This window comes from Melospiza melodia, chromosome 3 (assembly GCF_035770615.1).
Source record: "Melospiza melodia melodia isolate bMelMel2 chromosome 3, bMelMel2.pri, whole genome shotgun sequence".
Lineage (NCBI taxonomy): Eukaryota > Metazoa > Chordata > Aves > Passeriformes > Passerellidae > Melospiza > Melospiza melodia.
Genome location: NC_086196.1, coordinates 3962945 through 3975843, shown reverse-complemented (window position 1 = coordinate 3975843; position 12899 = coordinate 3962945). Strand labels below are relative to the sequence as shown.

The 12899-nt window shown below is 43.3% G+C and overlaps 1 protein-coding gene across 6 annotated transcripts in view; it reads left to right on the top strand.

Annotated features, from left to right (window-relative positions):
• The first annotated feature begins 5431 nt into the window (after positions 1–5431).
• MLIP (muscular LMNA interacting protein) overlaps positions 5432–12899 on the top strand; it is a 104544-nt gene continuing 97076 nt past the window's right edge. For 3 of the 6 annotated variants that reach the window (XM_063150677.1, XM_063150676.1, XM_063150675.1), the window contains exon 1: positions 5434–5601. In XM_063150677.1, coding sequence (XP_063006747.1) covers positions 5539–5601 — 63 coding nt within the window. In that variant the 5' untranslated portion in view covers positions 5434–5538. Of the gene's footprint in view, positions 5602–12899 lie in introns of all 6 variants that reach the window. The other 3 variants (XM_063150679.1, XM_063150681.1, XM_063150680.1) reach the window with 3 other exon arrangements.

Here is a 12899-nt window from a genome sequence, read left to right as displayed (position 1 = left end):
TTAGAATCTCCTATGACTGTAATATTAAAGACTGTATGATGTGCATAAGCATAGGCTTAAATGATATTCATAAATGAAATTTTATTTAAAATATTTGTTTCCCATCTCTTTTCTTCCTCCAAAATATACAGGGTTCTTCCACTATGACTTAATGTTTGATCAATGCACGTTGTAAAAATATCAAACTCAGAACCCACAAATGCTTTGGCCCTCTAGCTAGTAATGCACCATTTACTACTACTTTATTGTGTCTCCCATAACTGCAAAAAAACCCACAAACCCTCAGCTGTTATAAATCAGCCTTAGATTGCAGAACAAGTGGTAGTTGAAATCTAGTAAAAATAAGAGTTCTGTTGAGAACTTGGTATTTTCTTCCTTTTTACTTCCCATGCACATGTGTTTGTTTTAGATTTTTCATTAGATCTTGGAAATCAAAGCAGTTGCTAGCAAAAAGACAAGTTTTTAACCAAATGCTGTCGCCATTCAGGTAAGTTTTAAACACTGAGATTTTTATCTGTCCTTCTTCACTGATTTTCAAGGCAAATTTCATACTGCAGTGTTGAAAATTTTGCTGTGAGTATAAACTTACAGTGTTAACACTCTCTATGGACATGCAGCTCAACAAAATACATCAATCAAAGCCTATGCTTATTCAAGCTTTCATTAAAAAAAAAACAAAAACAAAAAACATAGTGGCAATTAATTATGTTTTGCTTTTGATCTGCCAAAGAGGGGCAGAGGTAAAGGTCAGAAGCTGGTGTCCTTATCAGCACTAAGTAAAGTCTCTTGAGGTTTGGCTGTTTGATAAGAATGGGCAGAGACAGAAGGTGGAGAGGCTCAGTGGGAGTTGGTCTTTAATGACAGCTCATATCCTGTGTCCTCATTTCCTGCTGGCCTGGGAGGTGACCAGGAAAAGTTACTGCCTGGCTATGGACTGCTCGGTTTCTGTGGGGAACGGGCTTCTCCTCATTCTCAGCTGCCACATCATTCAAAAGATAGCTATGAAGGAATATAATGATTTAGTAGTGTATTTCATTAGCCCAATCTCGTTATTGTTGCATCCATTGTTGTGGAGGAAGGCATGGCAAACAGTACCAATCAATATGGGAGGGAAGATTTTTCTTTGTGCAGCTAATCTATTGATGTGTATTTTACAGCCCAGGATAATTTGGTTTGCTGGGATTTAGCAGTAATATTCAGGGATAGCATGTATATAGCTGAAATGGATATCTGACAGGAGAGAAGTCTGTTGTTCCATTCCTGTCTGTACTCCTGGAGGACAGTAGATGTAGGAGCTGCCAGCACAAGGATAGTCCACTTTAAAACAATTGACTTAAAAGACCTGCAAAGAGAAGAATGCTTGTACAGCTTCCCTGGATTGCCATGTCAGGAAAGGACCTGAGCTCTTGGAATCAATTTACTGTAATGTTGAAATAATCTTCCTTGTTTTCATCCTCAAACATAAGCAAACGTCTCTCTTTGGAGAATATTTGTCAAGGAGCCCTCTGCTCCCTGTCCATGACATGTAGGACTGTGCTTCCTCACACACAAGGCAGGGACCTGTGGTGCCTGTGCTGTTTTCCTTTTCCACACCTGCTGTCTCCTGCTCTGTGAGTGTTTGCAGAGCCAGCAGGGTGGACCAGGGAGTGACAGCAGCAGCTGTCGGGTGCTGTGGCAGGAATGTCGACCCATCTCTCCTAAGGATCAGCTTCCCACCCTTGGCTCCTGGCTGCCTGGAAGGTAAGCCTGCTTCATGTGCTCTGTAGCTCTGTCATGCTCTTGGTTTCTGCAGGGATCCTGCCATGGAATACCAGCTCAAAATGCTGTTGGGGTTCTGTGATTGCAGGCATGTGCATGTGACCTGGGGTAGCACAGGGAATGCTTGCTGGCAGGGCAGGATGGGGCTGAGAGAAGGGAGAGCACCAGAAATAACCTGGGAAGCTCAGCTTCTGCTGGACTGGCACTTACAGAGGCACTCTGCTGAGTTTGGTGCTTGTTGTTCCTTTCAACTTTTTGATTGAAGTGTAGGACAGAAATGCTCTCCACATTAGAGCTTTAAAAATCACTGTGAGAGTAATTTCTGTATTAGTCTCAGGGTTTTTAACTGGTAAATGTGATTTGGTTTTCAACTGAGTATGGTCTCATTGACCACATCAGTATTAGTATAATCAGAATTAATACTTCTGTTGAATTTTTATGATGTGTCTGATGCTGAGTAAATAAAAGCTACAGGCTTAGGACAGCATAAGTGCAGATGTGTGACGTGTGGTGCAGCCACTGGCTGGCAGCCCTGGGCTGCTGCTGAGCCAGGCTGAAAATGAAAATGTGCAAATTTAAAGAATTGCAGGAGCCATAAGAGTGAAAACACAGCTGAGTGTGACACACAAACTTCATGATTGCATCACAAGCATTCACTTGCTTCCTTCTCCAGGAACAGCAGATCAAATAAGCACAGAAAGCACATCTGTTTAAGTGCCTTATTTACACAATACTGTTATTTGGGATATTCAGCACTTGCATCTTACAAGAAAGCCTACAGCCCTCTCCTCCATCAGCTTCTTCTCTTGGCCTCTTCTTTCTCTTCTCCTGCTCTGAGAAGAGAAACAGGTGTCAAGAGATGAATAACTGTAATAAAAAGAAGCAATTGGAAATAGCACAGTAATTTAGGCAATGTCTAGAACGTGCTTTTTACTTTGCACCTGTTTGCCCTGTTTCCCCTTGTGAAATAAAACAGGAAATACACAGTTACTAACAGTGTTTCAGGAAGTTCTTGGATAGAATAACCATTATTTCTCTGCAGGAATAAGAAATGTACTATCATGATTGTATAAAACCATAGTCTTTCCTCAGGTTTGGTGAGGAAGTGCCATGCTGAGCAAGGTGTGGTAGATAATAAGGTGATGTCAGCTTTTCTATGCTATCTCCAGGGTCCTTATATAATAGCATTCGGGCTACAGAAGAGCTCTGCATCCACTGTTTCCTGGACTCCTTGATTTTAGTGTGAGGGCATGAAGTTTGGTGTCATATTCCCTTGCATTCATAGCCTTTTTTTCATGTTTCCATCTCCAATGCAGTTTGCTCCAAGTGCCTTGCAGTTGCACGGGCAGCAGCATGATGCATCCAGAATATGAATTTCCATTCATGAGAAGTGGAGATTCTCAAGTGAATGCTTTGGATGCTGTTACAAGAATGCTAATGGGAAACCTACGTGTGAAATGACATACTCTCACCACTATCTTATGTTAAAATTATTGAGTACAGTTCACACCATAATCAATTCCTTGTGTCTTTCTGTAGCGATTGTTTTCGATATCAAAGGGTGAGCTGACGCATGAAAACAGTATTGGACCATGCAAGTAAAGCCTATAAACATATTTGAATATTAAGTTCTTGGGTAGTTAGGATGAGTGCTAAGTTACATGCTACATAAACAGCAGATAAAAGTCTGCCATTGCTTGCCTGTATGCCTCTCGAGTCCTGCATTGCTGGTTTCTTCACCACTGAGAGCCTGCTCTCTTACCAGCATGGATATCTGCTCCCCAGCCCAAGGAGGAAGTGACTCCCCTGGGAGCTGCTGTTTGGAAGCCTGCTGACATCCAGGGTGTCCCAGCTACCAGAGGGACAGGGCTGGGAGGGCACGCAGCTGAATGTGCCCACCTGAGCTGCTCCTGCCCTTCTCTGTCAATTAAAACCATTGCAAATGGACTTCATCGCAAATGAAGATTCAGGGGGCTGGAGGGGCTTCAGGTTCTTCACCTGCACTGCAGGAATGGTCAGTAATGTAAGCAGCAGCACAGTGCAAGCTGCTGTTTGGAGCCCACTAAAGACCTCCTTTGAGGTCTTTAAGTGGTGCAAAGCCATTATGAAGTTCCTTGTCACAGGGATAAGTCTCAGCCTCACAAAAAGATTATGGAGATATGAACTTCTTATTACTGTTTGCCTTGCCACTGGAGAGTGGAGAACTGCAGCTCTCCTCTGGGTATTATGTCACTTACTCTTGCTCCTTTTGTTCCAGCATTTCCAGGAGACACAGTGGGGTGTATTTTTACTTCATGACATCAAGCTCATATTTTTTCCCTCTGCTGCAGCAGCCCTTGCAGATTTGACTGGTTCTTTGCATTTGCCTTGCCATATTTACTCTTCTGATGGCTGTCTTATACTTCTGAAAACACAGGTAAAATAAAGGCTAAAGAAAACAATTGTCACTGAAGGAACTTTTTGTTCTGAAGAATGTTTCAGAACAGGAGCAGTCTAAGGTTTTAACAGCTTTTCATATATAAGGTATAAAGACTGCTGGGAGATGACTGGCTACCTTTTCTTCCTATTCAAGGCTCTAAAGATCACGTGAGTATTGCGTCTCTAAAGAAACATGCAGAAAGGAGTGTGCCTAGTTAGGGCTCTTGAAAAATTATAGATGAAAAATGGTTCAAAATTTATTTATTAATTTATCCTATCTGCTTATTTATCTATTTTATGAGTCTTCTTTTACCAATGTGTTGACAGGAAGAGGTGGAAAGGATGTGTGTTTACTGGGGATTTAGTGAGATGTTTACACAGCCAGCTTTAGAGCATGTTTATCGAACCACGGATTACCAGAGAGCGCATTCTTCTTTAAGAGCAGGAAACATTTTCTGTGTTACTCTGTGTCTCCATGCCTCCCCTTCCCCTGCAGGTACATGCAGAGCCAGGCTTGTGTGTGAATCACACCTTAGACAACGTGAGCCCAGCTGATGTGGCAACAGAGGGGTGTGTTGTAAACCTTGGCATCCTCAGCAGAGCTGCTGAGAGGTTCCTCCAGCCCTGCAGTTTCTAATATTGGCCTCCTGACTTTGTCACTGTGAACCAGAGCCAGGTTATTCTTCAACAGTCAAGTCACAAACTGCACAGCCACCCTCCTGTGGCTGTCGGCTCCACGCTACTTGCTCACTGGCCATTTCTTCACAGTGCCTGATGGAAGTTTAGCATTTCAAAAGTGCAAGATGTCACTCTGATATTAGGACAGGAGAGTACTCTGTGCTCGAGGGAATGTGGGGATAGCTCAGTCCCAAACACTCAACAGGGAAAGATCAATAGTTATGGTGAAACGCTGTTTTACAGTGCTTTTCAGGATGCTTTTGTCTTGGCATAGCACATGTGAATTATATTCATTATTTTGCTTGCTTAATAATCTCTGTGAACTCAAGTTAGTGCTACTGAGACATATAGCTATTAATTTTCATGGACTTTTTTGGTATGAGCTTTTGGGATAGAGAGGAAAAAGGAGAGAGTGAATGGGGCTGGTAACTAAAATCCATCCTGAACAATCTGCTGTGATACCAGCCCAATGTTTATTGTTATCAGAGGCAGCTGTCTGCCCTCTCTCCACACTTCTATTTGTGGATTTTTGATGGCTATAAATGGAAACACACGCTGACCAGAAATCACCACGGTGCTCCTGATACTTTTCTGTCCTGACTCCGAAAGCGCAGGGATATCTAACATGTAGTCAGGTTGAATCACTTCTGCTCAGGCTATTAGGTGGTTTTATTCCTCTGGGAAATGGAGTTAGGAAAACATGAAACCAAAGCCTCAGGAAGAGAAGCTTTAGAGGAAAAGCAAATGGTAAGATATGTTGAGAAATGTTGATATTTTAAATTTTTAAAAATCTATTTATTAGCAGGAAAAGAAATAATCCCTAGTACTATATAGGAGTATTTCCTGGCTTCCTTTAACCACTGACCTTGAAGATTAAAACTTCATTCATGTATATTAAATTAATTATGACCATGCATTTCTGTGGATATTATGGAAATTTGTGAATTCATTTTGTGTGCATGCCAAAACTGAAATCTGGTTAAACTTTGTTATCATAACCCAAACTGATAGCTAATGTCAGTGGTTTTCTTGTATTTTTCTTAAGGGATTATATCTCTGCACATTATGTTCCATAACTTTAGATCAGTAAATGGCAGAAGAAATTACTTGTCTCTGGACTGAATCTGAAACTTACTGAAAAAAGGTGTGACCAAAACAAATTATTAAGAGAAAGTGAAAACAGTCAAAACACAGCTTATTCCTAATTAGCTGAGGCTTGCAATGCAATTTGTAATTTGCCTTGCATTAATGAGTTTTTTCCTTGATATCACAAAAAGGGCAGTTTATTCTTGGCTTTGCAAAGCTTTGAAGAAAAGTGGTCATCGCTCTTGCTAAGAAACAAATTAGCACTGAATTTTTTAGCACTTAAATGGTGGCATTGCATTGATTTGGTTTCTTAATGGGCCAACTTTTACTCCTGTTTAATCACAATGTTGGCCTCTACCAGCCTCAGTTAAATTAGTTTTGGCAAGCTTGTGTGTTAGTTAACAGTTTTCAAACCACTTCACCAAGGGAAGTGCATTAGGAAATAAGGAAATAAGGCAGGAAATAAGGAAAGCACTAAAACTGAAAGTAATGACCTGGTCTTATAGTACCTTTTCTTTAAAAAAAACACTATTTATCTAAAGAGTAACATCTGAAAGAGCATTGCTAAAGCTTCATTGCTTAAGTTCTAATGGGAATATTATTTATTGTTTTAATTGTTCATTTTGTCATTAATCAATGAATTAATTCTTTAAACAGTGGCCGAATTTTCAATTTGTGGCTGATATATTAAATATAAGGAAAACATCAAAATTAAAAACAAGTATAAAATCCGCTTGATCTTTAAGGAAGGTTTTGAAGGAAACCTTTGACATTTTGTTCTAGCTCATGCAAAGAGAAAATACATAGCAATTTAATCAGCCTGTATGGTTATCTAATTGCAGACCATATCCTCATGCACAAAGAATTCAGCAGCCAACCTTAAGTAAGGCTTTTCCAGAATGCAGAGTGCTTCATTTGGAACACTAATGATCTGCTGTTGACCTTCTTTGTGTGCATCATTTACTAATTTTAAGAAGAGCAAAGTGGAGCAAGCAGGGCCCCCGCTGATGGGAGCCGTGCTCACGCCCACGTCAGGTCACACTCTGTTCAGTAATTTCCAGACCCAATCCTCCCAACACGTTGAGCTGAGAGCGTCCCTGAGCAGTGGCAGGTCACGCTCCTGTGGGTGCTCGGTGAGGGGATAGAGCTGCCCTGGCTCAGGGGGTTTCACAGCACGCTGTTGACACTGGAGGAATGCTTCTGCTCTGTCCTCCCAGCCCCTTCTTCCCTGTCCCCTTCCAGCTGAGCCACAGCCTCCTCTACTTCCCACCTCAAACTGCCTCTTCCTGTTCAGTCTCAATGCCTTTCTTTCTGTTTGCTAGATTGATTTCCCTTTGCCCCCACATTTTTTCCCTAGTTTTGCGTCTCCTGGATTTTTATTGATTCTGCTCTTTACTCTTAGTTACATGCTGGTCAGGTCAACTGACTGCATGGGAGCAGTGTCAATCTGTGGTACAGATACTATTTGTACATGCTCTGGTGGATGTCTGTTCACATATTTAACTTCAGTAGAGCAAATACATACACTGTTCCATGCTCTGCTTCCAACTCCTGTGCTGCCTTTTTGTACTTCACCTCAGTTGCAAACTCTCTCTTTTGCCACACTGGTGTCCTGGTAAGTCTGCTTGTATTCCTGAATCATGAACAGCCTTGCATGTGTGAGAGATTGTTTTCAAGGACATGATAGCTTTCCCAAATTCCCTGTGTTTCCAAGCTGCCTTCTACAGTATCCTGCTTACCATCTGTCTCCTGGATAGGCTGAAGTCAGTTTTCCTAAAGCCCAGGGTGTGTGTTTTGGTACTTGTCCTCCTCAGTTCCCCACAAGGTCTTGGCCTCACTATTTCACAGTCACTACAGCCCAGCCTGCCACTGAGTGTACACATCCACAGCCATTTCTTCCTGGTTTGTGAATAACAGATCCAGCTGGGTGTGACACTGCTTGGCCCATCCTGTGCCCACATCAAGTAGCAGTCCTTGATGCCCTGTAGAAATTGTCTGCATTGCTTGTGAGGTGCCATAGTGCCATTTTGTTCTCTGCAGGTGTCACAAAAGCTTAAGTCTCATATGAAAAAACCCAAACAAACCGGGTGTGCAGTCCAGATACCTTCTTGTTTAAAGATACTTTGTTGTTTAAAGAAATTGTTGTGAGGAGCGCTCTCCACTTCCTCACCCCTTCCATGCTGTCTGGAGCCCAGTCCCACTGTGATGCCACCCTCAGTGACCTCTCCTCTGATCCTGACCCACAAGCACTCACCCAGCCCTGTTGTTCAAGCTGTACAAACGTTCTCCACATTTTAGCTGCTGCTTCACACAGAGATTGTCTTCTTTCCCCTGTCTTTCTGAAGAGCCTGTGTCCCTTGCAGCGCTATAGCCATGTGAGCTATCCCACCACATCTGTTATTTCTGTAATGTGGTAGTTCTATGACCTGTATATATTTGTGTGTGTAAGACCAATCTTGGGTTTGTATGCCTTGTTACAAATATTTTCTAGCTATTTTCAAAAGAACAAAGTCTATGTCATCTTGAAAATACTCTGATTGTAGCATGTCAATCAGAGACCAGTTGATGCTCAGAGTCTAACACAGAAGACAGCCTCACAGACAGTTTTATGAAGTGGTATTGTACCTTTACATTCACTGCTCACTGTGCATGAGATAAATACTGTAAAATTCACTACCACTTCAGGCTATTTCACATAATATTTGTGAAATTTATTGTTAAAGAATTCTTATTCTTTCTTTCTGGAGGAAGACTCAGCAGCCAGGATGAGAGAGTCTGAGAGTCTTTGTGTGGAGCTGACTGTGAGAATGGAAGATAATGGAGGGCCCATTTTGTGAAGGGAAAATAGAATGACTCACTATAAAATAGATTGGACTAAGTAGATGGACATATGTGCCCTTTTCAGAGCTTTGATAGCTCAGAAGGACCCAATAATTCCAAAGTTTCCCTACTGAAACAATGGCTCACCTCAAAATACTCTGTTTTCATTCTGAAGTCCTCATCCTTTAATGCATATTGCCGTATTTGAATATATTTTAATTATATTTAACACTTGTCTCTTTCCTATTTGATCTCTTCTCTCCCCATGAAAAACAGCACTATTGCATTTAAAATGTTTACATTGGTATATTTAACGGGGAACATTTAGTCTTTGTACTTTAGTTTGCATTTTAAGGGTTTTTCTTTACTTTCTTCTTACATGGAGTAGCAACAAAGAACAGTTCTATAGAGAAAATAGATCAACCAAATGGATATGTGAATCAGAAAGGATGCCATGCACTCCTTAAAAGGTTGGGTTTTGAATGATAGAGTTGCAGGACTTCATTCAGAGAATTAGCTTTGCTTTTCACAAACAGTATGTGGATACAGCTTTACAGAGCAGGGCCCTTTGGATCAAACCAGTGCAAGTGAAGCAATGGTTCATCTTCGTACTCTGGTAGCAACATCAGAAGTCCTGTCAATATCAGGCCTTCTCCATGGCAGGTGTGGGAAGTAGAGGTTCCTTGAAGAAGGCAGCCTGTTTCCTGAAGGGTGCTGCCTCAGGGAGCCCAGGCAGAATGAGGATAGTGACTAATGAGGTGATGGCAGGTCCTGCTTGCAGGTTTTGTTGTTGGTTTAACGACTGTAAACCAGGCGAGAAGCGAGTATGAGATGGGAAGGGTTGTTTGAAAAGCAGCAGATAAGGGAGCTGGGTGGAGGCTGGTGGCATTGGCAGGGCAGGAAGCGCTGGGTACAGCCGTGCCTCGGTGGAAAGAAACCCTTCCGCCAGGTCACCCTCAGTGCCATGAGGGCTGGGGTCAGGGATGGCAGCACTGCTGGGGTCAGGGATGGCAGCACTCCTGGGGTCAGGGATGGCAGCACTGCTGATGTCAGGGATGGCAGCACTGCTGGGGTCAGGGATGGCAGCACTGCTGGGGTCAGGGATGGCAGCACTGCTGGGGTCAGGGATGGCAGCACTGCTGGGGTCAGGGATGGCAGCACTCCTGATGTCAGGGATGGCAGCACTGCTGGGGTCAGGGATGGCAGCACTCCTGATGTCAGGGATGGCAGCACTGCTGGGGTCAGGGATGGCAGCACTGCTGATGTCAGGGATGGCAGCACTGCTGGGGTCAGGGATGGCAGCACTGCTCCCGGGGTCAGGGATGGCAGCACTGCTGGGGTCAGGGATGGCAGCACTGCTGGGGTCAGGGATAGGAGCACTCCTGGGGTCAGGGATGGCAGCACTCCTAGGGTCAGGGATGGCAGCACTGCTGATGTCAGGGATGGCAGCACTGCTGGGGTCAGGGATAGGAGCACTCCTGGGGTCAGGGATGGCAGCACTCCTAGGGTCAGGGATGGCAGCACTGCTGATGTCAGGGATGGCAGCACTGCTGGGGTCAGGGATAGGAGCACTCCTGGGGTCAGGGATGGCAGCACTCCTCCCAGGGTCAGGGATGGCAGCACTCCTGGGGTCAGGGATGGCAGCACTGCTCCCAGGGTCAGGGATGGCAGCACTCCTGGGGTCAGGGATGGCAGCACTGCTCCCAGGGTCAGGGATGGCAGCACTCCTGGGGTCAGGGATGGCAGCACTGCTCCTGGGCTGCTGGAGTCACTTATTTTCCAGGAGCAGGCCCCACGGGCAGTCTCTGCCGCGCTCCCTGGGTGTGCTGTGGCCAGAGGCGTGCTAAGGCTCCGTGGGACGCCACAAGGAGGGAGGAGGAGCTGAGGGAAGAGTGAGTGTTTGTCCCACCTGGACAATGGGATCTTCTTTGGCACAGCAGAAATCTCCATGGCTGAGGAGCGAAGGGTAGTTTGATAATTCGGTGCTGAAGTTGGAGTATCATGCTCATTTCATGGCATTAAAATTAAATAAACACAAAAGTATAGGGTCAGAGAAGGCTTTATATGAAAACATATTTAAATGATTCCTGTTTCTCTAAGAGGAAGGTTTTAGTTCTTGCTGTGGAGGGTGTGTGTGACCTCCTCTGGGAGATTTTGTCGTGCAGCTGAATTCAGGTGGGTGAGTTGACACACTTAAGATGTTTTGTGCTACTTTGTCCTGAATTACAGCAGCTCTGGCAAAAAGGGTTGCTTCAGAACAGCAACTTTCAAATAACCCAGAGCTTTGTACATCAGGACTGAGGCTTTGCAGTTGCTACAGCAGTAAGATCCTGACATGGTGGCAATTGCATCTTGCTGTACAGGTGTAGGAAAGTGAGCAAGGCAGAGCTCCAGCCAGAGCAGCATTTCCTCCTGCATACCTAGAGCTCCATTCCTGCCTGCGTTACTTCAGCAAGCAATCACCCAGAAGGAGGAGGACGAGGGAATTAATTGGAGCTTGCACGTAGCAGCATATTTTTAGCACTGTTGATGTGACATTAAACAGGACAAAAGAAAGTGGGAAGCGCCGAATCTTGGTCTGCCCTTCTTTCAAATCCTGTCACGGAACAGAAATGCCATGAGGCAAGAGCTGCCTTTTCTTTAGGCTGATGCCAGTCTTACAGAGGCACTGCTGGAGCATTTGAGGCAGGCTTTGGTTGTATCAGTGGGAAAAGAGATATCTGGGAAGGGTGTCATCAGTGCATTTTTGGTTGGAGGTTATGTGAAACAATACCATACAGTATCACACAGGGGTTCAGAAGAGTAGTGCAACAGATTCCTGTAGGGTCTTGAATGTTGTGTTAAAAGAGGCTTTTCATGAACAAGTAGCAATTGCCTATTTTAGTGTTTTGGGGTGAGGAAAGATAAGAACCCCTGTAACAGTTGCATCAATTGCTGCCACAAAGTCACGCAGGACAATTCAAGTGATTGAATTTTGGATGAGGCAGCAAGAAAATGCCTCATAGCAAATACCTCAGAGTGTTAATATGGAGAGACAGCCTGTGTTGAGTAATTAAAGCAGTTCTGGGAAACAGTTCTAGACATGAAACTCTCTAGAAATCAGTTAAATAGAAATCTTTTTCTGTGGTATTTTTTGAGACTTCCTTGAGTGATACTCAGGTATAACCTGAGTGTTATAATAAGTGAGAGACCATTTCCAGAAATAAGTTTGGCTATGGAGACTGTTATTTAGAAAAAACCAATTTTTTACAAAGATTGTCCTCAGGAACATCTGAGTTGTGGGTGATACTTGTGAAGATGTTCACTGCTGCTGCTCTCACTGAAATTCAGAATGAATTCTAGGAAAAGCTCCTTCATTTGAGGTATAGTGCAGCACTGGAACAACCAGGGAATTTTTGGACTATCCACTCTGGAAAGTTTTCAGGACTTAACCATATGAAATCATGGCCTTGCTTTGGCAGTAGTCTGAAGTTGAATCCATATGCTGGAGTGGATAATTTTTGGAGGTCTCTTCCAAACATTAATTTAATTTTGAACTATACTAGAGCATTTGTCATGAAACATGCTTATAGCTTTTCCCATCTGCAAATCTTCTCACACGTTTAGTATGGATACACAATGAGACTGGGCTTGTCATTAAGGCATCCTCATTCCCACATTTTAAGCCTAATGTTTTCAATTCACTCTTTGAATTCTGAAAGCAGTCAATAATAGAGTGGCAGCATTAAATCTTTTGCTTTTGTATGACTTCCTGAAAATAGAGATTTTTGTGGTTTAACTCGTTTAACCCCAGACAGCAATTAAGTACCACACAGTTGCACCCTCCTGCCCCTTTCCCACCCCACATTGTAGAGGAGAATAAAAAAACTGTAGAACTTGTGGGCTGAGATAAAACCAGTTTTTATCTATTTAATAAGTTTTATCTGTTTAACAAGTTTAGTAATTGAAACAAAATGAAACAATAATTGTAATTATAATGACAATAATGGAACAGAGAAATAGAGAGGAATAAAAGCTAACAAAGCTTTTATACACAATACAATTGCTCATCAGCTGCTGACCAATGCCCAGCCTGTATCTGACCAGCAATCAGCTTCACCTGACCAGCTCCTCCCAGTTCATATACTGGGCATGGTGTT